Raw genomic sequence first — 27,268 nt, 5'->3', positions numbered from 1 at the left:
CTGCTCCGTGGTCACTATGTCCGCCGGCATCTTGCTTTTGTTTACTTAACTCAGTGTTCCTAGGGGTTATGCTGTGTACAGTTTTTTAATCGTTGTGGTTGTGGAGTGGACATCTCTCGAAATGTGTGAAGTTTCTGGCTGGCCCACCTGATTGGCAGCTGAGTTCGAGGCTCGGAGATCCTCCCTAATCGCATTAGCAGCCACTTGACAGGCGACAGGTGCAGTGCATCCAGGTCACTCGGTAAGGTGCTGCCAGCCACCTGTGCAAAAAACTGCATTCCGCACTTGGAATTCTTGTGGAACATCCCCCATTTTGTTTAAGGTTTATCACTTGTAAATAAATTTATTCTGATAAATAAATAAGGATTTAAGAAGTTTTAGGTGTTACATAAATTAGCAAAAGTCCGATTTCTTAGAAAGCTGTAAAGTCCCCCAAGACTTTTCTTGACCTGCCGATTAATCTGGAATATAGCTTGTTATATTAACTAAATGGAAAATTTAAACAAGGTTCGGTTTTACCCCGATTCATTGACACAAATGTACGTCAGATATTATATAAAATCATCTAATATAGATTCAATTTTCACACACATATTTTTATTAACAAACAACTTTCAGTAGATGAGTTTTAGCTTAGTTTAGATTTAGTTTTTTTTTATTTTTTATTGAGAACTGATCAAGCTTTGCTTTTAAGGAATCTGAGGAATTGAGGAAATACCTTCAAGATTGTACATAGTGTTTAAAACCAGAACCGGAACCGTTAACCGTAATAAAATGATTCAATAACTGGAATCGGTACCCGATTGCTTTTTACCGGTTAGGTTTAGTTACAATCTTTTAGTTGGAGGTGATCAACCAATTTTATTGTACCAAAAACTTTATTATTACACTTTGGTCCGAAGTTTGAAAAGCATTGATGGAGAAACCATATATATTCCTCATTTGCATGACTAGACGAGTCCATAAAAATATATTTTTGAAACTTTTTTTGATGAACCGGTTCGTATCGGCACAGACCCAGTACCGAAACCAGATTCGATTTGATGCCCTACTTTAAAGATAATACATATACAGAGAGAAATTTCCAAGAACATTGTTCTTGAATTGAGAACATTCGTTCTTAAAAGCCGTGTAAGTACATTTTAGTATCAATGTTCTCAATATTAGAACGAAATGGTAAGAAGAAAAAAGTTAAGTAGAGTTTACTTAACAATTTTGTGATAAGTATACACTACTGACTGGACTAATAGTTTATTTGTTGAGATATACGTTGCAAATATCGCCAATTCAACTTGATTTCAGCAAAATAATTAATTTAATTACTTAAATGGAAATCTTCCGAATTGACTCCTGTGTAGATATCTTGGTTCATATCACCATATGTATTTCAATCAGTGGTAAAGTATGGTACGCTCAGGCTTTGGTTACGTAGAGAATGACGTCGGCGCGAGTGATTCCATCAGTTATCCAGGTTGTGTTCATAAAGTATCTGCCATCGGGAATGATCTTCTGGACCAGCTTGTTCACGTGATGCACCGGCAACCTGTCGATCATGATGTCATGCTGCGGGCGGAACAGCTAAGGGCTGGGTTTCAGGACTTGGCAGGACTCACTCACTGTGTAGGGACAGGTGTGGTTCATGTTCGAGAAGGGCGCGAAAGTCTGGTAGACCCAGTTGACCAGTACGTGCTTATCGGGGTCCCGGAGGAACTTGCAGGCATCCACCTTGATGTCAAAGTTGTACAGGATCCGCTTGTTCTCGCGCATCCTCAACTGAAACCTGGTCTGAAACAAGGTCGGAATACTGATAGCGCGAAATAAGCCAGAGCTTCATTGTCTTACCACGCAAGTCTCGATGGGTAGCTGGAAAAGTTTGGTTTTTACCGAAAGGTACTTGTAGGTGCGATTGACCGACTTTAGGTAGCAATATTCAAAGTCCATGAACTTTCTGTCCCGTACCACGCAATGCACATTATTAAACTCCACAAGTCCCCGAAGCTGTGGAAATTATTCGTTTTATATTGGGGTTCTTTCGATAGATATATATTTCTTTCTTACTGCCATCGGCCCCATGGAAACCAACAGAAATATCCGAAAGGTGTCCATTCTGTATGGCAACTGTTTCGCAATAACCATAATAAAGAGTGTTTAAAACATGAAATATAAAAGATAAAATTTGTAATTACTCGGTCCATTGCCATTCTAACTGCCAGTCAATATATCAATCAATCAGTTAAACGCTTTTAGTGTTTAATAAATATAATGAAAATGGTAACTTGTAAGCCAGATACACTTTTTTGAATGAATAGCTATTGCTAAGTATTCTAAAACCTGAAAATTTTAAATAAAATTTGTTGTTCTATTTTTAATCAGAAATATCAGTATACTATTTTCAATTTAATTTAATCGGCTTGCCGATGACCTGATTCCTATAAAATTAAATAGACCTATAGTCCAATAGTTAAGCATATTGCAAGTTTCATAGTATTTACTAAAAACATAAAAATGTATCATAACACAAATTTAATTATTAATAATAAATTATTTAAACTTTAGCTAGGAACCCACATTAATTTTGTAAACATAATTTGGAAAAATACGTTTTTTTTAGTACATTTTTGAATATTTCTTAAGGGGTTATCTGTTTTTGGCATGAAATGTAAAAAAAAATTGCCAGGATTGGTTGAAAGTTAAATTGCAATTTTTTTACGAGTTTGACGACTTACCATTTTACATTTTTGAAGCATTCTTGATATTGATTTGCTCACAATACTGTTTTCTTTTGAATTAAAATCAGGATTAGGACTTCTGTCAGGGGAACTTAATAAACGATTTTTATAAAATATAAACTGTAATTCTTTATAAAGTAAAAAAAGCGATATAATACTCTTTGGAAGGGGAAATTTATGTTCTAAAGCTCGAGATCAAACTAAAATCCTTAGATCGAAGTGGTTTGGGACAGCGGTATAATGTTAGCTATGCTTAAAACCGCTTTCATTAAAGGCTAAGTTTTATCAAAGTTTTCAACCTCCTTGTTTTTAGATACCGATAGTATCGATAGTTATAATCAAATCATCGGTTTTTGTTCCATCTCTAATCGAATGTTTACGTTTTTTTGGCGCGCATTGTTTTCTGCGTCCTTTTAAAACTTAAAAAGTCCTCCGATATCGTCGCAGCGCAAATGCCAGAAGAAAATGCAGATCTGGCCGGGATAAGGCGCTTCCTGAAGGAGCGCCTGCAGCGGGACTACACCACCTTGAGGGGATACGCGGAGGAGCGGGCAAATGTGCGCCAACTGCTGCAACGCACGGCGGAAATGGGAGAATCCAACTCCTTGCTGCTGATTGGGCCGCGGGGATCCGGCAAGACCACGGTAGGGATTCAGGATGGAGTTGAAGCCACTGTTAGTAACCCAGCTCTTCCAATCCCTCAGCTTATCAACGCTGTGTTGGCGGACCTGCTGGCCAAGAAGTCGTTTGTGGAGAACACACTGATTGTGCACCTGGACGGGAACCTACACACGGACGACCGCGTGGCCCTCAAGTCCATCACCGTGCAGATGCGGCTGGAGAACGCCGCTGATGGCCGGGTCTTTGGCTCTTTCGCCGAGAACCTGGCCTTTCTGCTGCAGTGCCTCAAAGCGGGCGGCAAGCAGTCCAAGAGCGTGGTCTTCATCCTCGAGGAGTTTGACCTATTCTGCGCCCACCACAACCAAACGCTACTCTACAATCTCTTCGACGTCTCCCAGTCCGCCCAGGCGCCCATCTGCGTGCTGGGCGTGACCTGCCGTCTGGATGTGATCGAGCTGCTGGAGAAGCGGGTCAAATCGCGCTTCTCTCACCGACAGGTCTTCCTGTTCCCCAACTCGGAGCGCTTCGAGGAGTACGTTACTCTGTGCCAGGATCTGTTGACTCTTCCAAGCAACAACTCACTCTTGGAGGCGGCGGAGCGGGTCGATAATCTACAAAGGATCCGGTCGGAGGTGCTTTGCTTTGCTCTCAACCATTTTGACCCCGGGGATTTCAGCTTCCAGCCCAGAACCCGCGAAATGTGGAACAAGCAGGTCACCAAAGTACTGGCCACTCAACAGGCTAGGCGCACTTTGCAAGCGCTCTACGATTTTGACATCAGCGAGGCTTTCCTTAAGAACTTCCTGTTCCGCCTAGTGGCCCAGCTTCGTCCGCACTGCCCGCACATAACCTCCGAGAAAATGGCTGCCCTGGGAGCGCAGTTCGAGGGCGACGACAAGATTGAACTGCTCTGCGGTCTGTCGGTTCTGGAGCTCTGCCTCATCATCTCCATCAAGCATCACTCGGAGATCTACGACCGTGATCCCTTTAACTTTGAGATCATCTTCGCCCGCTTCTCCAAGTTTGCCAAGCTGTCCACCACGATGCAGGGGGTGGAGCGGTCCATTGTTTTGAAGGCCTTCGAGCACTTGCGCATCGGGGAGCTGATCATGCCGCTCTCCGGCGGAAGCGGCGGTGGCGTGGGCAAGGTGCAGAAGGAGTTCGAGATGCACAAGTTGGCACTGACCTATGGACAGATCCAGCAGGCAGTGCAACGATACCAAGCGCTTCCCACGGAGGTGGCCCAGTGGGCGCAAAGTTCCCTGATCTAACAGTCCCTCATTTCCTTAAATTTATTCCTTAATTGTTTTATTTATTTATTATTTAAAGTTAAGTTGAAGCTGGGTTTGTTCTTAATCTCAGTCTAATATTAATTACAATTTGAATTTATTTTTGCAATGAAATAATTCTATCACGATTAATTTAAGCGAATTTTAAAATATAAATGGAAAAGTTTCATACATTTTCCTAGTCCGCAGAAATAAGTACAGGAAACTTTTCTTTTGACTGGCATTTAGGTCAGTTAAGTACATTTTTTTTATCAGCTCCTCATTAAATCGATCGATAATGCTAATTTCTGGGACCACCCGCATTTCTAAAATGCCCAAAATGAGGGTGGATCTCCGTATATAAAGGCCATCGATTGTGAAGTAGGAGTCAGGAGAAGCTTGAGCGGCATCAGCATGAGATCCCTAACTGTTATGGCTGTATCGCTCCTAGTGGCTTTTGTGGCCGTCAGCCAGGGGGATGACAGTCCAGGATTCTTCCTGAAGATCACCAAGAATGTGCCGCGGCTGGGCAAGCGAGGGGAAAGCTTCACCATGAAGAACCTGAAGACCATTCCCCGCATAGGACGAAGTGATAAGGTGAGTACCAGCAAAAAGCTATCCTCAAAGACCTCAGTAAAGCTCCCAACTAATTCCAGAGCTCTGTGACTCCTCTATTGGCCTGGCTCTGGGATCTGGATACGTCTCCCAGCAAGCGGCGTCTGCCCAACGGGGAATCCTTAGCCCAGGAGCAGGAGCTCAACGTGGTGCAGCCCGTCAACTCCAATACCCTCCTTGAGTTGCTGGACAATAATGCTATCCCGAGCGAGCAAGTGAAATTCGTGCACTGGAAGGATTTCGATCGGGCCCTCCAGGCCGATGTAGATCTCTACAGCAAGGTCATCCAACTGGGCCGTCGTCCGGACCAGCACCTCAAGCAGTCCCTTAGCTTCGGCAGCTTTGTGCCCATCTTCGGCGACGACCAGAATCCGGCCTTCATGATGTATAAAAATAATGATGATCAGGAACTATACGGTGGCGGTAATCGCATCGATCGCAACTTCCTGAGGTACAACACCGTCTGAAGAGGTGTCTAAGCTATTGGGTTTTGTATTCAAAGGATAGAGGTATATGAAAACGTATTTAACACTTCATGAGCTCATTTTAAATATTCTAAAATATAAATATATCCAGAACCTTAAAATGGTTAATGCAATTACATATGTTTACTCTGTTATTATTGTTAGTTAAGAAAAAAATCCAAAATGAACCCCTGAAGACCCAACTCAAAGTCAAAAGAGCCCCTTTACAATGCTAATTTTCATTATTTTAAATTAATTTTTTAATATTTAACGAATTTATGGTGTCTTTTAAAACATGTAATTCTCTCATTTTGGATGACGGGTGTTATCTGCCCACATACTTTTCATAAGAACACCCACAGAAATCGCAATGTTTTAAGAAAAACGCGCTTAAAGTCTTTTTAAACTATAGGCGTTACTTATTTATCTTAGGTTTTATATTTTACAATTTAAAATTTTTTTAAAACAGAGAATGCGGATACTTTTCTTATAGCTTGTGATCCCGATTCCTGTAAAATACCAAGTCAATACATTAAACACTTAAATATTCTTTAAGTAAAAATGACCCTTGCGAAGTACCTTTGGTATGGGACTCTGTGCTTTAGCTTTTTTCTTATAATTTAAATTCAAAACATATCTTCTTAATTATCAATTTCGGCGATGACAGGAGAAAGTCGAGAATACCACAAGTTGACGATGACTGGAGCGGAGCCTGTCATTATCGCCTCCCGGAAGGAATCCAATGGAGCAGCGCATTAACGGCGCTTCTTTGACCAGGTCCACTCCACTCCACTCCACTCTTTGTAATCTGTCGAGTCAACAACCTAACGGCTTTCGCCCCACTCCGCTCTCTTTTTCGCCCGAAGAATCAGTGAGTCAATGGAGCGATCTCGGCCTTATCAAATTTATGGGGCCCGCTGATGTTAGGAATTTCCAACGATCGCATTCTTCTGCTCCCTTTTAACGACTTTTACCGGTTAATTGAATTAAGCGATCTGCCCGCAAATTGAATACACAAACAGGATCATGGCGCCGTAGAATTTTAGAATTTGATATGTTTATTTTGCTTAATTAGCAGGCCGCTGTTAAATATGCGACGGGCCGATGTTGACCAGAATTCGCAAACAATTTAGTAATCCCCGCGGCCCATAAACAGTCGTAACTTACAAGCGGGACTGGAAAACTTCGTGCTCCAACAAACACAGACGCGATGACGTCGCAAACTTGACTTTGAAATTTTTGCAATGCCTCGACGATGTTCGCCTCATTTGTGGTTGTTATTGTTTTCGGCCTTTTCGATTGTTTACTTTGTTTTTCAATTTCTATTTCCAGTACGAGTGTAGAACAAGTTTGCTGGGACGAGCCAGCGTCTTGACTTGAAAAACTGGCAAGGGGGTTGGGTATTGTATTGTAAGGTGATTCCGTTTTGATAGAGATGATTGATACTTGTATTTTAATATTTATAAAACTAGATTTCTAGATGTTTTATAACCACTCATAAAATTTAAAATGTATTACAATGATTTTACGGGCTCGAAGGACCAAATGTACTACTTTTACAACTAATAATATCCCATTGTTGGTTCCAATATTATAGCTTGGGTGGATCCGTTTTGATAGAGATGATTGAATTTTGTATTTTAATATCTGCAAAACTAGATTACTAGATGTTTTATAACCACTTAAAAAACGTAACATTTCTTAGAATGAATTACGGGTTCGAAGGACCAAATGTACTATTTTTGCAACTAATAATATCCCATTGTTGGTTCCAATATTATATCTTGGGTTGAGGATCCTTAACTAGGGGGTTTTTCCAAGTTCTTATTTTAAAAACTTATTTTTAAAAAAAAAGAATGATAAATAAGTATGTATCTTGGGTTAAGGATCCTTAACTAGGGGGGTTTTCCAATTTCTTATTTTAAGAAGCTATTTTCCTAAATAAAAAGAATGCTAAATAAGGGGAAGTCTTGGTCTACGATGACGTACTTATGTGGACATCCCCTCTTCTACTTTCTTCAGCTTAGTGTCTTCGTGAAAGCCAATTCTTCTTAGGTTCCCGATTCTCCGACGCCCCTGCTCTCTCTGGGGGGCTCCCACTCCCACTGCCTCTCTCGCTTTCGCTCACCAGCGGCGCTTTCGCTCTCCCGCCCGCCGAAGCTGCGCTCAGAGCTTAAATACGTGTGCCGAGCCAGCGGCGTCCGAAGACGACTCACCGACATCGCCGCGATCGGTTGTTTTGCTTGATACCCTACCCAATTCGCTCTGCTTCCGTTTCGCTTGGAATTCTCCGCTTTTCGTGATCGATCCGCCCCCCGATCTTGCCCAGAAATCGAAGTGTGAAACAAGCTGTTGCGACGCACCACACACACGTATGCCCAAAAAACAGCGATAATACAAATTGGCCACGCTCGTTGTTTGGTTTAATTCAATTAAGTGCGTCGAACAGCAGAAGAAAGCCACTTGGCTAGACCCAAAAGCCAATAAAATCCAGTGATAAACCAACAAGCGTTTTTATTGGGCCCTAAAAAAAAAGAAAGTCGCCGCACAAAGGTTACACAACCCAAGCCAGGCGTGCAATTGACCCACGGAACACGGATCACGGATCCCCTGAACCTTTTTTTACAACTAGTGGGGAGTACGCAACACAAAAACAATCAAAATGAGTGCGGCGAAAGTGATCTTGGCCTGCTGCCTGCTGGGCGCCTTCCACATGCAAATCAGCTCGTCATCGGCCATTCCCATCTGGGAGTTTTTGACCCGCAACGAGAAGGTAAGCGAAAATTAAAAAATCGAAAAAAAAATCGAAAAATCGATAAGTCTGAACAGTGCTTACATTGCGCATGCGCACCGTGCGCCAGCTGCAAATTGCGCATACGCCCCGTTTACTCCACTTACACGCGGCAATTGTCCTTGGCATTGCGCATCTGTCGAATGTGTTAAATCTGTTGAATTTCTGAATCTAGCGCATTGCTGAATACCTGATCAGTCGAGCATAATCATTATTAATAACGATATTGATATGGATATGCTGATGTTGTGATAACTTCAATGAGTTCGCATATTAACGGCGCTTCTGTTTTTTTGGATTTCACTTTGCCACCAAAAAAAAAAACAAAAGGAATGAAGACAAAAATGAATATGAATGGTTGACAAGACTTGGTCCATTGTCAGTGAGCGGTATTCGCTGGCTGATTTGCATAACCGTAACGCGATTGGCATCGTAACCAAGATATAACACAATAAATACTCGAGCTGAAGAAGAACGGTCCTTGGCATAAATAGACGCCTGGCGGAGTGCGATCTTGACATTGGGCCTTATCAGAGTCTGGCGAGGATTATGTAGCTTCAGATATAGTCGCATTTAGCCTGGGAATACCGGTCTAGCAGACCGGCTGCCACTTGATTTCGAGAGCATTCGAGGGGTGTCTCATAAGCGTTGCCAAAAAGCACCAAAAAGTATCTGCAATCTGGTTTCTCAACCGATCAAGCGAAAAGGTTATACTCGTGGGGGTTTTTGGTATTTCGATCTATCAGCGTTTAGTCAGCCAATCCCCCGAAAAAAAAACAACCGAGTTCAGCCAAGCGCGTTGCAAACATTAATTTCCATTTATGAGGAACAACAGTTTCAATTTACATTCGCAAGTGCTGTAAATTGCCAGCGAAACTTAAAACTAAAAAAAGAAATAGCAAAAAAAACTAAAAGCTTTTCACTTTTGCTGCACAAATGTTTGTGCAACAAAGCGTGACAACGTTGTGGCAATTTTCTCCGCATTTTCTGTTTATTTTGTGTTTTTTGGTTAATGAACTCAGGGGTTTTGTTTTGTTTTTTTGTCCGCTTATTAATTAGCCGATGGACTTTAATTTATATATAGCAATTTGCCAGTCATTAGATCTTTTTGCTGAACCGATTTTCTGACCGCTAAGCACGCGAACTGCGCCTTAAAAACCCCAGACAATAGAGCTGGGAAGAACAATGTATCCCGAAACCAAAACCAAACCCATCCAGACATTCAAAAGTGATTGAAAGCCGCATCCGGCAACCCACACGAGTCGCCCGAAATGAGAAAATAATTTCTAAAAAAGGCAATTAGCTGCCGAAAAATAGAAACGCAATTCGCGTTTTTAACATTTTTACTACCGATACTTGGACATTTGCAATTAATGTAAATTTCTAACGATCACTTATTTATAGAAGATGCTTCAGCTTCCTGTTTCGAGGTGATTTTTTACCGCTTCTCCTAAGTGATCGCAGCCATTTGAGCGCTTTCGATTTTCGATTGCAAAAATAAACAACAGCTTAGCTGTGTTTTTTTATATTTTGTTGCCCTTATGATTTTATGGGTGCAAACGCGTTTAGCCGGTTTGCGGTTCGAACTTCAATAAATAAATTATGTTCGCATTACTTTTTTGTATTTACGTAAAAATATGTTGGGATATTTTATGGTATGGCATGCGAATAAGGGGTGCTGAGGGGGTAATGGATGCCTTTATTGGAACCCTTTTTTCCCAGACGATACCCAATCGAACCGTAGTCATTACGGCGTCTCTCGGCTTTTTATTTTGTATGTTATGAAATGTTTCATTTTCGTGGCTGCTTTTTGTGAATCTCTTTTGTTGGCCATTTCGATGTTTCATAATGTAACCTGCGCATATCAACAGGTTATTGAACCGCCAATACGTTTGGGGATGGCATGTGGTATGGGTATGGGTTTAGGGCAGGGGTATTACGGAGTTACGCCCATGTTTGGGGTACGGGAAGCGATTTCAGCTTAATGGTCTGGCTTTTCGGGGGTTTCGGGTCGATTGTATATGAGAAATATTCACCAGGAAGTGTAAGATCAGATCAGATCAGAGATACCGTTTGGGGCCAAGATCAGTGTGTCTATAAGCCAGACTTTCATTGAGTTCAGTCGACATCAACTTACTCACTTAGCTGGAAGGCTAATGAATTACAAGCTGTCCCCGACGATCTCGTATCTACATATCTATATAAATACGAGCTTATGTATATTATATAAGCAAATTAAGTACGTGACTTTGACAACTCCCGCAAAGGCTTTTCGGAATTTTATCCCACTGAGCCATAAATAATTTGGATATATATATTTTTTTTGGAATTTTCAATTCTGACTCGGGCTAATTATTAAAATGTGGCGTAAAATCTCCACTGAGTTATTCGAATCAGATAAGCCGCTGCTGACGTAAACGTAAACAGTGGGTTTCATAACTGTGGGGCGTAACAATAGAACCAAAACAAGCTTACAAATTGGCTTTACTTTGTCAAACTAATCGTTTGCCACACAAATATTTAAATAAAAGCACATACAACACCAAAAAGGGGGGGTTTTTGAGGGGGGGCAATGGTATCAATTGCATTTCACAGTTTGCACACGTTTTAGTGGGTAACGGTAATTGGTAATGTGAGCCAACTACCCAACTTTGGCCCCTCCAAGTCCGCCGATCCATCGGATGCATTATGCAAACGGCGTAAAATTGTAAAACCCCAAAGTGGAGCCAATGCAAATGAAGCTCTTCGCTGGATTTTCGAGCAGTTTTCAAGCTCGCCAAAAGCAGATCAAGGGTGTTTACTTCTAGAAGGAGGGTCTCAGGAGGGGGCACTACGGTTCAGATCCCTCACTTGGCCCCAAAATGTGGCCCAGTTTCTACTGCTGCTACTTTCTTTGTTCTGCTGTTTGCTCTTTCAATCTTCACTTGTGTTTGTCTGTCTGTTGGCAAATCGTGCGAATTTCTGGGGAGTTTCTGTTCGTTATTATCACCAGATTAGCATCGCAAACAGAAGCAGATCAACTTGACGTCATCTGCGAGCAGAGAAATTCCAATTGCTTTGGATGTGTCACCTCCGTAGAACATTCGACGCTAATTAAAAGTCCATCCAACGCTCCGCTGGCCACGGAGAATAGACAATGAGCTGCTGCTCTGGCCGCTGAACCGTAAACCCATACCCATCCGAACTGGGGCACATACCAGATACCCAGATACCAGATACCATATGCCTTATACCTTATACCAGACCATCAAACTGGCGCCCCGGGAGGCAGTTGCTCAACTGCCGGGCGGCACGCTGTCGAAATGCATTTCGTTTGTGCAACGAAAGTGCAATCATCTCCCGGCTGACACACACGCACCTTGCGAAATCCACCCACTAAGTGGTACCTGGTGGCTCCACCTCTGCCCTCTGTTTACCCACGGTGCCATGTCTCTTCGGCACAGCGGAAAATTATGGCCTCAAACTTTCTTCTCAGTTAAAAAGTTGCGATATTACCAAGTCTTAAAGCTCAAATGTTAACATCTGTAGGCCTAAAAAAACAAGTTCCGAAAAGGTATAGAATGATAATATAATCATATATAATAAAGAATCTATCTGTCTTTTGAGTGGTTCTGTCTTTATATGGAAGGTCAGTCACTTTTTACAAACTTAAAGAAAATCCTAAAAAGGTCTCTTAGGCATTTACCCAAAGTTTAAAGGGTATTTTAAAGGTTTGTTTGAGGATGATGGTGATTTCTAGCAAAGCTTAACTATTAAGAATGATGGATTTGGATATACAAAACATCTATACTTTGGAAATCCAATACATTTTCAAGCAAAGGCACCTCCATTTTTGGTTATTAAGTTAAGTGGGTTAGGCATGAGTCATGTTCTTTAAAGCTTTTGCTGAAGAAGACATAATGATTATCTCATTTCTGGTTTACTATTCACAATTTTTGGATCATATATATAAATTAAATAATATTTTTTTATTTCTGTGCAGATGTCCCATCTGTATTCCACGTTCGCCCAGCTAGTTAGCGTGCACTGCAAGTCTACCGCCGCCGTTGGAGGTCTCCCGGTGAACCAGTGCAAGCACAATCTCCTCGGCTACGGATCCGCCAAGCTGCAGAAGCTGTCCGATGCCCAACTGGAGGCACTCGATCCGTATCAGCGCGAAGCCAACGAGCTGAGTAAGTGCCATCTATGTATCTGCGTGGGAGATCGATCGATTTCCGCGTCAGAACTTCCGCAGCCGCAACGTGCTGGACGTGAGATCTCTAACCAAATCTCGTTTTGCTCTTCTCTTCCGCAGTCTGGTCTTCATTGGCTCCGAGCGGAGCTAGCCTGGTGACCACACGGCAGCCGCTGCAGCAGCCCTTGCCCACACCGCCCGCCTCCTCGCTAATTATCCTGACACGCCAGCAGCTGCCCCATGCGATGGCCAACTCCAATGCCGGCTCCAATCCGATCTTCGAGAGCGGCGAGCAGAAGCACAAGTATGCCATGGACATGGACATGGCCTATGGCTATCCAGCCATGCAGCAGTCCAGCAGTGAGCTACCCATGGCCGCCGCTCTGACGGGTGAGCCGCCCAAGAGCTTCCTCACCGGACCCCTGGTGATCCGAGTGCGTCCCGATGGCTCTCCCGTGGAGGAGGACAAGCGGTTGCCACTGCCCCGCGATGAGGACCTGCCCTTATTCCGCCTGGGCCTGGCCGCCGCCCAGCCCAACAGGCAACGCCACAAGATCGCCACCATCAGCGCCCTGAAGCAGCAGCACTTCGCCTCCATCCTGCAGCGCGACCTCCAGCCACCGCATCAGGTGCAGAGGCGTCTGTTCCGCCAGCAGCAGGCGTAAGATCCTGGCCAGAGGATACCCTAAACCTAGACCTAAGTGACCCTGTGTGAACGAGTATGATTGAATGTGATTGAGGAGCAGCCTGCTCCTCTGAGTGATCGAATGAACCTTCTAGTTGTAGCCGTTTGAGGAGTTTTCTTGAATGCACTTTGAGCTTTAATGGAATTTCGTATCGTATTCGTTTAAGTTTTCTTTAATTTTATTTATTCGCGTGCATTAGCCGTAAGATCAAATAGAGATTCTTGAGTAATAAACCGCATGATGATTATCATTGTTACGAACTTACTTTATTAATTCTATAATGTGGGGATGGGAATGGGAATTGGAATTGGAATGGGAATGGGGATCTCTGCACAAAGCCAGGAACCGGTTGGTTATGGTAATAACGAAAGTCGCATCTCGGCCAGCCACCAGTTCCTTGTCGCGAGCTTCACTCACACCCATATTTAACACGCGAAAGCCTTATTAACCCACATCCATCGAGCAAAAACCGAACAATGGATGTACTCAATCCGGTTTGGCGGGTTCAGAACGCACTCTCAGGTCGTCAAATGGCCAGGCCATTAGAATTTGCGAATTTTGGCAATTACAATTCGGTGTAATTTCGCTGGCAACTGGTTTGTCCGGCCTTTCAGGTCGGGCCCATCAATCTTGGCCCATGCAACAAAGGGAAGATCAATTGGGATGCACGTCACTGGGTTTGGATGAATGATGCGGGGATTTTCCACCAGCCCCTGTGCAAGTAATGCACCTTAATTGACACGAGTTTAAGGCGTGAACTTTGTTTAATTAAAAAGTGTGATTTTAAATTTCGATAGACAAGCCCGCTACGAATCGATAGCATTAACGATGATTTGTCAAAATGGCCTAATTTTGACTTTCTTTCTGAGCCGCAGGCGGTTACACTGAAAGGCAGCTGTTCCGTTACTTTTCTCTTACTATATTTTTATTAAAAAAATTTGGGTATATTATTTGATATCTGGGGAACCGAAGGTAAAAATAATAATAGAAAAAATTTGTACAAGTTCAATTTAATTTGAAGGAAGTCGCTTTTCGAGGATCTTTTCAACCGTCATTTGCATTTTTTGACCGTACCATCCTGTCAAGTACTCATTTACTCTGGACGAATTGAATAATTTTCAGTCAAGGAATTATTTGTTAAAAATTATATACTACTTTTAAATAAAAATTCAAAAGTTATATAAATTTAATCTCCATATTCCAATTTTATTATTAACATTGAGAAATAACTTTTATTTCTGATTATAACTATTATTTCTGATTATAAAAATCGACACAGGAGTTGTTTATCAACTTTTATAGACTTTTTGAAAGAATTTATTTACAATCGCTGACTAAAATGTCTGAGTGTAGTCCTTAAGGGGACCGTACACCAGAATATTACCCAAAAAGCGTAAATTAAGCTTACTTCCAAACCGCACGCGGTCACACTGGATAACAGCTGTTTTAACAGCAACAACTAAAAATATCAACGGGTAAATATTATTCTGCGGAAAATTGTTGTTCCCTGAATCGCTGACAGAGCAAAGAGCGATAAGGTTAGGCAGAAAAATAGTTATATATATAAACTGTACATATACTTTATTCATATGAAACTATGTGACGCGGCAAGGTAATTCCCGATTGCAAATGATTCATTGCCCGTCTCATATACTATGTGTAATTTTTATAAAAACCATGCGTTTGTGTGTGTGTGCTTTCAGATATACAATCTCGATCCGAAAAGCATCTGGCATTTTAATTTCGACGCTGCGGAATTTATCGATTTGTCAAGAACGCGGCTGTTGGGTCAAGAAAGGGGATTCCCAGGTAAACTGTGACCGCAGTCGTTGATCGCTGATCACAGTTCGTCCGATGATCAAAACCAGTCAGTGCTACAACGGCGACAGCGGCGCCATGTCTGAGGAAGAGTCGTTCGTCATCTTGGGCAGCTCGCCGTACTCCTCGCTGCAGCCCGACGTCAGTTCCCTGGTCTTCGATGGTCTGGACGACGTACAGGAGGCCAAGGAACCCGTTGCCTCGACGAGCACTCAGCAAACTGTTGCCGCAATGGCCAGTGTTCCGGGCAGCATGACTTCATCGCAGGTGCAGCCCAAATCGCTGGACTCCGGATCATCGCAGCACCAGTCCCTGGCGGCCAGCTTCATCATGGGCGAAGTGCCATCCGATGTCCTAAAGGTTGGAGTGTGATTACTCTCCTCTAACCTCTAACCCCAATCCTCGCCTTCCGCCCACAGAACAGTGTTTACTCGCAGTTTCCCAGCCTCTGCTCGCTTCAGGCTTCCGCCGAGGATGTGGTCAAGCTGCAGAACATGATTGCGGAATACGCTGCCCTAAAGAGTGAGTAGAATTCAAATCTTTTACACAACAACCAGCAATAACCCATCGTTATAACGCAGGCACACTTGACAAACTGAACCACACCATGCTGAACTACCACAAGTTGACGCAGCAATGGCGCCAGGAGGCAGCCGACCGGGAGCAGCATTGCAAGGATCAGCTGCAGGAGTGTCAGGCGCAGGTCGAGCAGCTTCGCGATGAGAACCAGAAGTTGAAGGCTGACCTGGAGACAAAGATGGAGCAGATCAAGGTGGTTCAGGACTTTAGCCAGAAGGAGCAGGACGAGCTCCGGCAGAGCGTGTCCGAGAAGAAGTCTCTGATCGACAACATGCGGGTGGAGATCGACAAACTGCAGCAGCTGAAGATGGTACGTATGTGTACCGCCCAGTTGCCCTCGGCACAAGCGATAGGGCAGAGCCCCAGATACAGGCTTGCATTCACAAGCGCACCCTACTATCTACACTTTGAACTGCGCAGTATCTTGAATGTATGAAATAACCAGGCGCGGGGCTCCCCTGCCTTTATCTTCTTCATATTGCAGCACTCGTTCGAGTTTGTACCTGAGGACGGAGGTAAAACGGATCCGGATCCGGACAAGGCTTTGCACTATGTCCAAAGGGACGAGCACGATCGCCAAGTGCGAGACCTGCAGCGCCAGCTCTCTAAACTGCTGGCGGAAAACCTAGAGATCAATGAGATGGTTTGTTTTTGCGTTCTCTGTTTGGTTGGCTTACCTCTAACTCTTCTACGACTTGCAGAAAAAGACCTACATCGAGGAGATCGACTGCTTGAAGGTTAACTATACCAGCGCCCAGGAGCTGATGGACAAAATGCAGCGGGACATCAACGAACTGAAGGCCAGGGACATTCAGAAACAGGAGGTGATCGAACATCTGCAGACTCAGAATGACATATACCGCAAGGACTTCGAAATGGAGCGGGCAGATCGCGAGAAGAACGCCGGCGAGAAAGAGCAGTACCTAATGGACTTGCGGGCACTGCAGAGGAGAAACCAGGAGCTAATCGAAGCGCTGGCCGAGTCCCACAAGGCCAACAAAGCGGGCTCGGCCTCGCCCTCCTCTTCTTTGAGTTCGAGCAGGAGCAGTCTGCGGGAGGATCAGAGACCAGTAAGAGTACGCTGCTTCCAGAATCTGTAAATTCGAATACTTATTTCTTCTTCGATAGGTTCTCGATCCAACTGCCGCCGCCAGCCGGACTTCGGACTCCGTTCTACGCTGTCCCATCTGCTCAAAGTCCTTTAACGCCCTGAGTGTGCTGCAGAGCCACGTTAACGATTGTTTGGACAAAAACTAACCACTAATATATTTTTGTAGTACATTATTACTTAAGCTTAAATATTGGCCAACCGGCCAATTGCACATTATATAAAAAAACAGAACACTAATTACAGTTGCGTTACCAATGGAAAGTCCCCTCAGAGTTTGCTTCGAATGGGCGGCATTTCCAGCGACCAGACGCGGTGCACATCGGAACTAGCCACCAGGTTGCTGAGCACATTTACGTCTGCAAGGAATTTGAATCAGCTAAGGCAATTCGTTAACACGCTCTACTTACCGTTTGTGCGTGCAAACTGCTGCAAGGTGTTGCGGATATCACAAATTGGAATGGCTGTGTTGATATTTGGGTAGACGATGTCGTCCAACTTGATATTGGATACACATACGCCCAGGATGCAGCCGCTCTGGTCGAACATGGGGCCTCCACTTTGACCAGCCTGCACACTGCCGTCGGACATGATGGCCCCAGTGTCGCACTTGATGATCCTCCCTTGGAATATGGAGGGATTGAAGTCGTGCTTGAAGCTGAAGTTCACGTAGTAGGGGAACCCAGCGTTGTACACCATCTGGCCAAGAGTGGCCGGACTCCTGGCCAGTCGCACGCCACAGCGCTCGGGCACGTCTTGTGGAGCCGTGAGGAGAGCCAAGTCGAAGGGTCGCTCGCTGTCCGGATTGGACCATATCACCTCCGACTGGAACTCGCGATCGGCAGCGCGGCAATTGACCCTCTCGTTGCTCTGAGTGGAGGGGAGTAATTATATATATGGTAGAAGGTTGGGATATAGCCATAATTACCTGCCCCACCACATGCGCACAGGTGAGAATGAAGCGCTTGTTGTGAACTCGTATAAAAGTGCCAGTGCCTTGTTGACCCGCCGACTCAATGACCACAATTGTGCGCTCCCCTGGGAAGTAAATGTGTGATTAGCCATAACTGATTACCAGGCATGATTAGTAGGTTTTTACAAGCAAAGTTTGAGGGCTCTCGAGTCAACTGGAATGTTGTGGTCGACATGCCCAGCTGCTCCATAAAGTTGCGCAGGAGGTAGCCAAAGTTCGCAGCCAGGGTGAGGTTGACATTCTCCTGCTGCCTTTGGAACGAGGTGCATATCACAATGCCGATGAGTCGCCTGAAATGGATAGACTTCCATGAATCTCTGGCATAGTTAGATGTACAAAATCAACTCACAGTTTGTTGTTAAACACGGCGGAGCCCTCGCAGCCCAGTGGCAGGGCGTTGGAGATGGCGAACAGACAGCCACTGCGTCCCATCACATTGGACACCTTGCCAATGCTGATCGTCTTGTAGAAGTTCTCCAGGCCAAAGGGCGAGCACATGACCAGCACGTCATCCAGCGTTTGCATGGGCTGCAGGTGTCGCAGGTAGTTGCCGATGTGCGCCAGAAAGCGCTTGAATGACTCCTCCTTGTCGGGCTTTCGCAGGCCCAGCACCACGAAGCTGGAGCGGAGCACTTCGACCTCGCCGCCAGAGTCAGCGTTGAGCAGAATGTGATGCAGGTTGCGGGACACCTCGGCGGCACAGAACACGTACAGAGGATGGGCCGTGAAACGGGAGAGGATGTGGGCTTGCCTTGATCCGGAGGCGGCGTTCTGCTTTGGTCTTCGTTGCTGGGGATCAAAGGTGGCCAGGAAGTTGAGCGAACGGATTCGCTGACCCAGCTCCTCGTCATCCTGAACATTTAGCAGTTGACCCCGCTGCAGTCTGTCGATGATTCCTTTGTTCTCCGCTCCATTGTCCCCGTCCAAAACCAAGTGGGGTTGCAGAATGCTCCCCGAGCTGAGGATCACTTCGTTGTTGATTATGATCGCAGACTGCTTCGTGGCCGGCGGACTGGTGACCTCGAGCAGGGCGTGGCGAATCTTCAGCAGCATTATCTCTGTGCTAGATTAGGATTAGGCGAGCGTCATGCTAAACTGCGTTTGCTCCAAATATTGCCTTTGTTTACGCTACGGATTTGCCATTCGCCTTGGTGATCAGCTGCTTGCGAACCCAAACATTGCGGATCTTTGCCATTCGCAGCGAGTCAATCAGCTGATGAGCCTTTCTGGGGGGATTTAAATTCTTGAGGAGATTTGCATAATGCTGCCCTTGCGCTGGAGTTTGCTGAAGCCCCTCCGAGATGGCTTGCGACACAGCCGCCGCCACCTGGCGCAGAAGAACCTCCTGGAGCTCACGGATCGCGGCTTCTTACAGGGCATTTTCCCTGACACAGCGGCGTAAGTTATGGGCCACCTTGAGCTCCAACGGATCCCCAATTTATCTATGAAAACTAATGATTCCCAGGCCCAAGATGAAACAGCTCTTCACCAGCGGGCAGCAGAGCATTTACGCGGGATTCGATCCCACCGCCGACAGCCTGCACGTGGGCAATCTCCTCGTGATCATGGGTCTTATACACTGCCAGAGAGCCGGCCACAGACCCATTGCCCTCGTGGGAGGAGCCACTGGGCTGATCGGCGATCCCAGTGGACGCAAAACAGAGCGTAACCAGCTGGGCGAGTCTGTGATTGATACCAATCTTAAGGCCATTGAGGCGCAGCTGAGAAGGGTGTTTGAAAACCACGAGAAGTGCCTCTGGGACACGAGCAAGCACAAATCCCCGCTAGCTCCACTAACGTGAGTTCATAAACCATGTCAGGCTTCCCTAATCTGTTACAAATCCCCATCAGAATTGTCAACAATGCCGACTGGTACGCCGACCTGCAGCTCATCGACTTTGTGGCCAACATGGGCCGCCACTTCCGCATGGGCTCCATGCTCTCCAGATCCTCGGTGCAATCCCGCCTGGAGTCAGAGGACGGGATGAGCTTCACTGAGTTCACCTACCAGATCTTCCAGGCCTACGACTGGCTGCACCTGTTGCGCCGCCACAACTGCTGCTTTCAAATGGGCGGCTCCGATCAGACGGGCAATCTGATGACGGGCCACGAGCTCATCAGTCGGGTGGAACGCAAGCGAGAGGTGTTTGGCCTCACCCTGCCACTGGTGACCACGGAGGAGGGCGACAAGTTCGGCAAGTCGGCCGGCAACGCCGTTTGGCTGGACGGCAACAAGACCTCGCCCTTCGCACTCTACCAGTTCTTCCTGCGCATGCCAGACTCCGAGGTGGAGAAGCTGCTGAAGCTGTTCACCTTCATCCCGCTGCCCCAAGTGGAACAGCTGATGCTGGAGCACGCGAAGGAGCCGGAGAAGCGGAAGGCCCAGACTCTGCTGGCCGAGGACGTGACGCTGCTGGTTCATGGAGGTGGGACCTTCATAGCGAGACTTTCCTTCTGTACTAAACACATTTTGATTTCACAGGAAGTGGCCTGAAGCAGGCGGAACGCGTCACCAATGCCTTGTACAAGGGCAATGTGGAGGGATTGGCGGAACTGAACCTGGCCGAGATCCAGCAGACCTTCCAGGGGGCCACCATGGTGGACCTGCTGACCGAGCCCGGCATGTCCATCCTTGAGTTGGCCATGAAGGCCAAGTGTTTTCCCACCGAGAGTGAGTTAACCATGTAAGCTTCGCCATTGAAAGGTTCTAACGCATTATGTACACTCCTCAGCCGATGCTGTGCGCATTATAAATGCAGGAGGATTCTACGTGAACCAGAAGCGGGTGCAGAACATTGCCGAGGTGCTCACCACGGGCGTGCACGTCCTGCGCAACGGAGTCTCCCTGCTGCGCGTTGGGAAACGCAACTTCTACATCGTGCGCTGGCAGTAGTCGAAAGATAAACCTTGTTGTCCGGTAATTGTACTTTGTAATTTTCGTTAAATAATCATAGGTTGGCTTACATTGTATCTGATCTTAAGCTATTTACGTGGGTCTGGGCGCAGGCTTCTTACGCCACCTCTTGCGGGCCAGCATCTCCTTAGCCTTCTCCTTCTTCAGGTCCTTGTCGTAGAACTTTCCGCTCTTGGTGAAGGTCTTCTGCTCGTTGCGCATCTCGGCCAGCTTTCGGTTCTTCTGCTTGATGATGTTCTTCTTGTTGGCCGACTTCTTTTTGCCCGCCTCGGAGATCTGCACCTTAATGTTGCGTCCCTGCAGCTCTGTGTTGTGCAGCTGGAAGGCCCTCTGAAAACTGGGCAGATCGGCCATCTCCACAAAGGCAAAGCCACCGCGTCGCTTTTTGGGAATGCGGATGGACTTCACAGTGCCCACCGCGGAGAAGTGCAGCTCCAGGTCGTCCTTTTGGGTCTCGAAGTTCAGGTTCGTCACGTACAGAACATGTCTGTTGGTCTTGGATGCTCCGCGCAGCAGGGAAGTCAGCTGGTCACTGGTTATTTCACCATTCTCCGCAATTTCCACTTCCTCGGATCCGGAGGCATTGCTGCCTTCTGCCTCGCCATCGGACTTGCCCTCCTCCTCGCTTTGGCTATCCTCTGGGTCACTGGGATTCCGTCCGTCCTCCTTGTCCACATAGGTGCCCTCGAAGATCTCCTTGCGCTTCTGGTCATCGAAGTTGCCCAGCAAGTCGGCGCTGTCGTCGTTGACCGTCCGCCGCACCCGCTTGGGTTTGAAAAAGGACTCCACCTCGTAATCGCTGCCAGAATCGCTGGCCATCGTGTGTTGATTCTGGACGGGATTGCACCAGCACGTGGGATTCCCTGTGAATGGTAGTTAGTGCTGACTGCGTTTGAGGCATTTTTCAACACTGTCTGATTACCCGCCGTGAAGTTCAAATTCCGGGGTCATCTTGCAATATTTTTGGAGCCCCATCAAAACCGGTTGCATCTGCGGGAGCCAAGTTAGACATTCAATAGAGTTATCTGGAAATTATGCTAATCGGCGGTAATAACAAGTAAATAGTTATGCGGGTGACCGGTTCGCTCTTATCAGGTAAATATTGATCGTACGCCACTGACAATTGATAAACGGCCTGCAGAACGGGAGTATGCCGCGCAGATCACCAGATAGATTAAGATATAGATATGATCAACGAATATGATACTCCAAGAGGGGCGATAATTAATGCCTGCAGAATGACTGCATCAATGTCTTTTGTTTAATTAAGATAAACGGCCGCTTGGAGCCAGTTAGGAAGGAAATTTATGCGTTTGGTCATTCCGGCCGGTAAAATGTCAAGAGAGAGAGCTATAAAAGCGCAGTTTTTGGCAACAGGTAGTCAGATTTGTTTCGCAATCGATCAGCACACACATCCCCTTTCTAACCATGAAGTTCGTGGTAAGTGGGGATAGCTCAAAATCATTTATTGGGATTTCTAATAGGTGTAAATCCATTTCATAGATTGTTCTTGCCTGCCTTTTGGCCGTGGCCTTCGCCAACGAGGAGGCTGATGTCCTGAAGAGCGACTCCGAGGTGAACGTGCAGGACTTTAACTATGTCTATGAGTTGTCCAACCACATCCGCGCCGAACAATCTGGAGCCCTGAAGGAGCACGACAACTGGGTGGTTTCCGGGCAGTACGAGTACGTGGCTCCCAACGGCAAGACCGTCAAGGTCGTCTACACCGCCGATGAGACCGGCTACCACCCAAAAATCGTAGAGGCCTAATTTTGAGATCACCTTTTCCTTACCTGAAATAAAAATTAAATTCCCTTGCAGCAACGTACTATTTAAATTTCCGTTATTTTTGGTTCCCTGTGAATGGTCACTCTTCTTCTTTCTGCCGCCAAACACTAGTGTTGGAAAATTATTCGCAAATTGTAATTTTCGCTTGCTTGATTTGTAGATTAATTTATGTTTTTAAATAATTAAATTGAAATAAAAGCATGTCCGCGGAGTCTTCAGCCATGGACTGTGCCGAGAGCAATGTCAACCAAGTGGAGGTTGTGCCAGAGGCACTTGTGGAGGAAGAAAACCAAGCCGGGTCGCCGGCGGTAGGAGCAAAAAGTGCAGATTCTACTGTGCCGGCGGAAATTGAAGGAAAAGTCGCAGAGGATGTGGAAATGCAGGACCTGACCCTCGAGGATCCAGCTCCCAGTGGTCCAACGGAGGCAGCTGCATCAGTCACTGAAGAGCCCAAGGAGGAGGTCAAGGAAGTGGAGGAAATTAAGGAGGGGGGCAAGGATGCCGAGGAGGCCACGGAAAGTATCAGTATCGATATTGCCAGTAGTCCAGTGCCCGAAGAGGAACCAGAAAATGCAGAAAAAGATACCGATAAGCCTCCGCTGGAAGTGGATTCGGACAGCAGTGTGGAGCTAATCGAGAGTCCTGTCAAGTCCCCCTCCTCCAACGAAAGTGCAGGAGATCAGCCCAAATCAGATGATGTGGATGCAGCTACAGAAACCAAGGCCAAGGAGGCTGAGGACCTGGCTGACAGCAGCATCGAACTGATCAGCAGTCCCACATCCGAGAGTTCTCCCGAAAAAGATGGAGAAACCAAGGAGCAGGGGGATCAGAAGGAGAATCAAGAGAAGCAGGAGCCCGAGGAGAAAACAGAGGCTCCCATCATGGAAGTAGACCAGGAGGTTTCTACAAAACTCACCACAGATCAGTCTGAGGATACAGCTGGAGCGGATGAGTCCAAAAAATCTACTCCCATGGAAATCGAACAGCAAACCAGTGCAGTCAAAAAAGATGACATCCTAGAGGTGGAGCTGGAGAAGGCCACTGCCCCAAAAGCCGCAGAGGAAGAGCTGCTAAGCGAGCTACCTTCGGATGGAGACATCTTCTACGGCAAGGACTGTGTCAACTGCAACTGCCAGAGACTTCACAAGCAGTTCGTGCTGACCAACATGGGAACACTAAATTTCTACAAAGTGCAGCGGAAGAGATCCAAGCAGCAGTTCCTTTGCATGGGATGCCACGACACTGCCATGGACTTGTATGAGGTCAAGTGGGCCACTGAAATGTAGTAAACCTATTTATAACAAAGTCCTCTTTGATTTTAGGAGTATGCAGGCCATTTGGTGGAAAAACAGCCATTGTTGCTGAAGGATTTTCAACAGGATCACGCCGACTTTGTGGCTCTGGACAGCAGCGACGATGAGGAGGATGAGAAACAGCCAGGTGAGACGGCTAAATCAAATGTCCAACAATCCACTAACGCTCCATATTGCCTACAGATCAATCGGAATTCTCTAAAAACCAGCTGCAGTTGATTGAGGATGAGCTGGAAGATGCCATCAATAGTGTGCTGAACAGAGTGGAGTTTCAGAACCAGATTTCCTGGTCCAAGACTATTCTCCAGGCCAAGGCGGACCACTTGGAGCGACAGATGGCACTGGCAGATGCAGAACTCGAAAAGGTCCAGAGCACCGCGGACAAGATGCACTGCGCCCTGTACAATTCCTGCCCAGTGGTGCACAAAAATCTGCCCGCTCTGGATATCGAGGCCTGTGTGAGTGACTTTGTGGTGAGTCTGGTGGTTAGTGCAGTTTTTCCCCTTTTAATGCCACTTTTTACTGTAGCAACAAGTGCCGCCAGCTGGCGAAATAGTACGTCCGCCAATCCAATTGGGCGAGACCTACTACGCTGTGAAAAACAAGGCCATTGCCAGCTGGGTGTCTATTAAGGTGATCGAGTTTTCCGAGAGCACCGCCATCAACGGTAACACCATGAAGAGCTACAAGATCAGGTACCTTAACACGCCGTACCAGATGATGAAGACGGTGACGGCCAAGCACATTGCCTACTTTGAGCCACCGCCTGTGCGGCTTACTATTGGTTAGTGACCGGTTAAGTTGTTATATCCATTCATCAGCTAATCCTTCCTTCGTTCTAGGCACTCGTGTCATCGCTTTCTTCGACGGCACCACTCTATCGCGGGGCAAGGAGAAGGGCGTGGTGCAGAGCGCCTTCTATCCAGGCATCATCGCCGAACCGCTAAAGCAGGCCAACCGCTTCCGCTACCTCATATTCTACGACGATGGCTACACACAGTATGTGCCACATCGGGATGTCCGCCTCGTTTGCCAGGCATCCGAGAAGGTGTGGGAGGACGTACACGCCGGTTCACGGGATTTCATCCAGAAGTATGTGGAGAAGTACTCCGTGGATCGGCCTATGGTGCAGTGCACACGCGGCCAGAGCATGAACACCGAGTCGAACGGCACCTGGCTATACGCCCGCGTCATCGACATCGACTGCAGCTTGGTACTGATGCAGTTCGAGGGCGACAAGAACCACACGGAGTGGATCTACAGGGGTTCCTTGCGCTTGGGCCCCGTCTTCAAGGAAACCCAGAACACCATGAACAGTTCCAGCTCACAGCAGATGCGTGTCCCAAGGGTAAGAGTCGGGGAAAGTCGTTCACTGGCTCCTGCTATAATCTTTTGTCTTTCCAGCGTACGGAGCCCTTTATCCGCTACACCAAGGAGATGGAGTCCAGCAGCCAGGTGAACCAGCAAATGAGGGCCATCGCCCGCAAGAGCAGCTCCTCCGGGCAGAATGTGGCTTCCCCAGCACCCGCATCCTCGCCAGCCACCTCCACCGGAGGACGCAGCACGGCCAGCACTAGCGCCAGTGCCAGTGCCAGCGCCGTGAAGCACCTCAACAACTCTACCATCTACGTGGACGATGAGAACAGGCCCAAGGGCCATGTGGTTTACTTCACCGCCAAGCGGAATCTGCCTCCCAAAATGTACAAGAGTCACGAGTGCAACCCCAACTGCCTGTTCAAGATCGTGCACCGCCTGGACAGCTACAGTCCGCTGGCCAAGCCCCTGCTCTCCGGCTGGGAGCGACTTGTGCTGCGCCAGAAGACGAAGAAGTGCGTTGTGTACAGGGGACCGTGTGGCAAGAGTTTACGCAACCTCGCAGAGGTTCACATGTATCTGCGTTTCACCGAAAACGTGCTGAACGTCGACAACTTTGACTTTACGCCCGATTTGAAGTGTTTGGCTGAGTATTCCATCGACCCCTCCATCGTGAAGGACACGGACATATCCAAGGGGCAGGAAAAGATGGCCATTCCGCTGGTGAACTACTACGACAACACGCTGCCGCCACCCTGCACCTACGCCAAACAGCGTATCCCCACGGAGGGGGTTCATTTGAACCTGGACGAAGAGTTCCTGCTGTGCTGCGACTGCGAGGATGACTGCTCGGTAAGATGGTACATCTTTTTTGCCCTAGTCCACGTTGTAATCTTTCTGGTTCCCCCTTCAGGACAAATCCAAATGCGCCTGCTGGCAGCTAACCGTGGCGGGCGTGAGGTACTGCAACCCAAAGAAGCCCATCGAGGAGATCGGCTACCAGTACAAGCGGCTCCACGAGCATGTGCCCACCGGCATCTACGAGTGCAACTCGCGCTGCAAGTGCAAGAAGAACTGCCTCAATCGGGTGGTGCAGTTCTCGCTGGAGATGAAGCTGCAGGTGTTCAAGACCTCCAATCGAGGATGGGGTCTGCGCTGCGTGAACGACATCCCTAAAGGAGCCTTCATCTGCATCTACGCCGGCCACCTGCTCACTGAGACGATGGCCAACGAGGGCGGCCAGGACGCCGGTGACGAGTACTTTGCCGATCTGGATTACATCGAGGTGGCGGAACAGCTCAAGGAGGGCTACGAGTCGGAGGTGGACCACTCGGAGCCCGATCCGGAGGACGACAATGGCGGGCCGGATGCCGAGGACGACGACGACTTTCGGCCAAACTACCACTACCAGCGCAAGATCAAGCGTACCTCCAGGAGCAACTCCACGCAGAGCAGTGAGTTGGACTCGCAGGAGCGGGCGGTGATTAACTTCAACCCCAACGCTGATCTTGACGAGACGGTGCGTGAGAACTCGGTGCGTAGGCTTTTTGGCAAGGACGAGGCGCCGTACATCATGGATGCCAAGACGACGGGCAACCTGGGGCGCTACTTCAATGTGAGTTAGATTATGGATTGCCTGGTTTTCGTTATTTCTAACTATCTGTTGACGCTCTCCTCTTGTCCCAGCACTCGTGCAACCCCAATCTCTTTGTGCAAAACGTTTTTGTGGACACCCATGACCTGCGTTTTCCCTGGGTGGCATTCTTCTCGGCCTCGCACATCCGCTCCGGCACCGAGCTGACCTGGAACTATAACTACGAGGTGGGCGTGGTGCCCGGCAAGGTGCTGTATTGCCAGTGCGGCGCCCCCAACTGTCGCATTCGTTTGCTCTAAGTCCAAAACTCAGTTTAATCTCAAAATGAAAATTCCACATTAAAAACCATTTGAAATCCAAGTTTGAAAAGTAACGGTTATTGGGTCACCCTGTTTGGAAAGTTCTAGTAGATTTCAGTATATTACTGTTATTTTGAGTGTAAAGTGGAGTAAAATCTTTTAAACTACAAAACACTATTGTAAATGATTTGTATAAAAGACTAAAAGCTGGTTTTGAATA

The 27,268-nt window shown here is 46.9% G+C and overlaps 10 protein-coding genes across 13 annotated transcripts; 7 read left to right on the top strand and 3 right to left on the bottom strand.

Annotated features, from left to right (window-relative positions):
* Positions 1-1,413: 1,413 nt before the first annotated feature.
* Positions 1,414-2,106, bottom strand: LOC119549854. The gene is made up of 4 exons (XM_037858149.1): positions 2,059-2,106; positions 1,843-1,998; positions 1,618-1,785; positions 1,414-1,563 (listed from the first exon to the last, which is right to left on the bottom strand). The coding sequence occupies exons 1-4, from the start codon at positions 2,104-2,106 to the stop codon at positions 1,414-1,416; spliced, it is 522 nt and encodes a 173-aa protein (XP_037714077.1).
* A 1,019-nt stretch (positions 2,107-3,125) lies between these two features.
* Positions 3,126-4,834, top strand: LOC119551852 (origin recognition complex subunit 4). Its single transcript, XM_037861428.1, has 2 exons — positions 3,126-3,373; positions 3,434-4,834. Exons 1-2 carry the CDS (start codon positions 3,182-3,184, stop codon positions 4,619-4,621), a joined length of 1,380 nt encoding a protein of 459 aa, XP_037717356.1. The 5' UTR covers positions 3,126-3,181; the 3' UTR covers positions 4,622-4,834.
* Positions 4,835-4,997: 163 nt separating this feature from the next.
* Positions 4,998-5,803, top strand: LOC119551853. Its single transcript, XM_037861429.1, has 2 exons — positions 4,998-5,215; positions 5,275-5,803. Exons 1-2 carry the CDS (start codon positions 5,033-5,035, stop codon positions 5,698-5,700), a joined length of 609 nt encoding a protein of 202 aa, XP_037717357.1. The 5' UTR covers positions 4,998-5,032; the 3' UTR covers positions 5,701-5,803.
* A 2,108-nt stretch (positions 5,804-7,911) lies between these two features.
* LOC119551425 (rhythmically expressed gene 5 protein) lies at positions 7,912-13,612 on the top strand. Its single transcript, XM_037860768.1, has 3 exons — positions 7,912-8,470; positions 12,471-12,660; positions 12,783-13,612. Exons 1-3 carry the CDS (start codon positions 8,360-8,362, stop codon positions 13,325-13,327), a joined length of 846 nt encoding a protein of 281 aa, XP_037716696.1. The 5' UTR covers positions 7,912-8,359; the 3' UTR covers positions 13,328-13,612.
* A 1,074-nt stretch (positions 13,613-14,686) lies between these two features.
* Positions 14,687-17,093, top strand: LOC119549973 (NF-kappa-B essential modulator). Of its 4 annotated transcripts, none has more exons than XM_037858369.1 (7): positions 14,687-14,823; positions 15,052-15,526; positions 15,586-15,688; positions 15,748-16,055; positions 16,230-16,388; positions 16,447-16,821; positions 16,874-17,093. In XM_037858369.1, the coding sequence occupies exons 2-7, from the start codon at positions 15,203-15,205 to the stop codon at positions 17,000-17,002; spliced, it is 1,398 nt and encodes a 465-aa protein (XP_037714297.1). In that variant the 5' UTR covers positions 14,687-14,823; positions 15,052-15,202; the 3' UTR covers positions 17,003-17,093. The 4 variants fall into 4 exon arrangements, with proteins under 4 accessions (XP_037714297.1, XP_037714298.1, XP_037714299.1 ...); XM_037858370.1 differs by having other exon boundaries at positions 14,789-14,886; XM_037858371.1 differs by having other exon boundaries at positions 14,821-14,960; positions 16,447-16,815.
* Positions 17,072-18,976, bottom strand: LOC119549971. Its single transcript, XM_037858367.1, has 5 exons — positions 18,176-18,976; positions 17,953-18,116; positions 17,782-17,891; positions 17,264-17,723; positions 17,072-17,212 (listed from the first exon to the last, which is right to left on the bottom strand). Exons 1-5 carry the CDS (start codon positions 18,877-18,879, stop codon positions 17,124-17,126), a joined length of 1,527 nt encoding a protein of 508 aa, XP_037714295.1. The 5' UTR covers positions 18,880-18,976; the 3' UTR covers positions 17,072-17,123.
* Positions 18,977-19,028: 52 nt separating this feature from the next.
* Positions 19,029-20,801, top strand: LOC119549974 (tyrosine--tRNA ligase, mitochondrial). The gene is made up of 5 exons (XM_037858373.1): positions 19,029-19,224; positions 19,292-19,624; positions 19,678-20,252; positions 20,309-20,497; positions 20,559-20,801. The coding sequence occupies exons 1-5, from the start codon at positions 19,088-19,090 to the stop codon at positions 20,717-20,719; spliced, it is 1,395 nt and encodes a 464-aa protein (XP_037714301.1). The 5' UTR covers positions 19,029-19,087; the 3' UTR covers positions 20,720-20,801.
* LOC119549975 (uncharacterized RNA-binding protein C365.04c) lies at positions 20,734-21,598 on the bottom strand. Its single transcript, XM_037858374.1, has one exon. It carries the CDS (start codon positions 21,557-21,559, stop codon positions 20,813-20,815), a length of 747 nt encoding a protein of 248 aa, XP_037714302.1. The 5' UTR covers positions 21,560-21,598; the 3' UTR covers positions 20,734-20,812.
* A 547-nt stretch (positions 21,599-22,145) lies between these two features.
* LOC119551188 (larval cuticle protein 9) lies at positions 22,146-22,515 on the top strand. Its single transcript, XM_037860390.1, has 2 exons — positions 22,146-22,180; positions 22,244-22,515. The coding sequence occupies exons 1-2, from the start codon at positions 22,169-22,171 to the stop codon at positions 22,508-22,510; spliced, it is 279 nt and encodes a 92-aa protein (XP_037716318.1). The 5' UTR covers positions 22,146-22,168; the 3' UTR covers positions 22,511-22,515.
* Positions 22,516-22,651: 136 nt separating this feature from the next.
* On the top strand, positions 22,652-27,210 carry LOC119550767 (histone-lysine N-methyltransferase eggless). The gene is made up of 8 exons (XM_037859693.1): positions 22,652-23,790; positions 23,851-23,968; positions 24,025-24,314; positions 24,370-24,625; positions 24,684-25,189; positions 25,246-26,007; positions 26,069-26,770; positions 26,842-27,210. The coding sequence occupies exons 1-8, from the start codon at positions 22,729-22,731 to the stop codon at positions 27,046-27,048; spliced, it is 3,903 nt and encodes a 1,300-aa protein (XP_037715621.1). The 5' UTR covers positions 22,652-22,728; the 3' UTR covers positions 27,049-27,210.
* Positions 27,211-27,268: the final 58 nt, after the last annotated feature.

The sequence above is a fragment of the Drosophila subpulchrella genome, chromosome 2R (genome assembly GCF_014743375.2).
Source record: "Drosophila subpulchrella strain 33 F10 #4 breed RU33 chromosome 2R, RU_Dsub_v1.1 Primary Assembly, whole genome shotgun sequence".
Classification (NCBI taxonomy): Eukaryota; Metazoa; Arthropoda; class Insecta; order Diptera; family Drosophilidae; genus Drosophila; species Drosophila subpulchrella.
Note: the sequence above shows the minus strand (reverse complement) of the source record. Positions and strands in the feature narration are given on the sequence as shown.

Coding starts and splice junctions, on each gene's coding strand:
- LOC119549854 (XM_037858149.1), bottom strand. CDS start 2,106: ATGGACACCTTTCGGATATTTCTGTTGGTTTCCATGGGGCCGATGGCA. Junction 1,786..1,842: donor TACCCATCGAGACTTGCGTG/GTAAGACAATGA, acceptor ACCTTGTTTCAG/ACCAGGTTTCAGTTGAGGAT. Junction 1,564..1,617: donor ACCACACCTGTCCCTACACA/GTGAGTGAGTCC, acceptor TTCCGCCCGCAG/CATGACATCATGATCGACAG.
- LOC119551852 (XM_037861428.1), top strand. CDS start 3,182: ATGCCAGAAGAAAATGCAGATCTGGCCGGGATAAGGCGCTTCCTGAAG. Junction 3,374..3,433: donor GGGGATCCGGCAAGACCACG/GTAGGGATTCAG, acceptor CCAATCCCTCAG/CTTATCAACGCTGTGTTGGC.
- LOC119551853 (XM_037861429.1), top strand. CDS start 5,033: ATGAGATCCCTAACTGTTATGGCTGTATCGCTCCTAGTGGCTTTTGTG. Junction 5,216..5,274: donor GCATAGGACGAAGTGATAAG/GTGAGTACCAGC, acceptor AACTAATTCCAG/AGCTCTGTGACTCCTCTATT.
- LOC119551425 (XM_037860768.1), top strand. CDS start 8,360: ATGAGTGCGGCGAAAGTGATCTTGGCCTGCTGCCTGCTGGGCGCCTTC. Junction 8,471..12,470: donor TTTTGACCCGCAACGAGAAG/GTAAGCGAAAAT, acceptor ATTTCTGTGCAG/ATGTCCCATCTGTATTCCAC. Junction 12,661..12,782: donor GCGCGAAGCCAACGAGCTGA/GTAAGTGCCATC, acceptor TCTCTTCCGCAG/TCTGGTCTTCATTGGCTCCG.
- LOC119549973 (XM_037858369.1), top strand. CDS start 15,203: ATGATCAAAACCAGTCAGTGCTACAACGGCGACAGCGGCGCCATGTCT. Junction 16,389..16,446: donor ACCTAGAGATCAATGAGATG/GTTTGTTTTTGC, acceptor TACGACTTGCAG/AAAAAGACCTACATCGAGGA. Junction 16,822..16,873: donor AGGATCAGAGACCAGTAAGA/GTACGCTGCTTC, acceptor CTTCTTCGATAG/GTTCTCGATCCAACTGCCGC.
- LOC119549971 (XM_037858367.1), bottom strand. CDS start 18,879: ATGCTGCTGAAGATTCGCCACGCCCTGCTCGAGGTCACCAGTCCGCCG. Junction 18,117..18,175: donor GCCGTGTTTAACAACAAACT/GTGAGTTGATTT, acceptor TATCCATTTCAG/GCGACTCATCGGCATTGTGA. Junction 17,724..17,781: donor GTGCGCATGTGGTGGGGCAG/GTAATTATGGCT, acceptor CCCTCCACTCAG/AGCAACGAGAGGGTCAATTG.
- LOC119549974 (XM_037858373.1), top strand. CDS start 19,088: ATGCTGCCCTTGCGCTGGAGTTTGCTGAAGCCCCTCCGAGATGGCTTG. Junction 19,625..19,677: donor TCCCCGCTAGCTCCACTAAC/GTGAGTTCATAA, acceptor AATCCCCATCAG/AATTGTCAACAATGCCGACT. Junction 20,253..20,308: donor GACGCTGCTGGTTCATGGAG/GTGGGACCTTCA, acceptor TTGATTTCACAG/GAAGTGGCCTGAAGCAGGCG.
- LOC119549975 (XM_037858374.1), bottom strand. CDS start 21,559: ATGGCCAGCGATTCTGGCAGCGATTACGAGGTGGAGTCCTTTTTCAAA.
- LOC119550767 (XM_037859693.1), top strand. CDS start 22,729: ATGTCCGCGGAGTCTTCAGCCATGGACTGTGCCGAGAGCAATGTCAAC. Junction 24,315..24,369: donor CCTGTGTGAGTGACTTTGTG/GTGAGTCTGGTG, acceptor TTTTTACTGTAG/CAACAAGTGCCGCCAGCTGG. Junction 26,771..26,841: donor ACCTGGGGCGCTACTTCAAT/GTGAGTTAGATT, acceptor CTCTTGTCCCAG/CACTCGTGCAACCCCAATCT.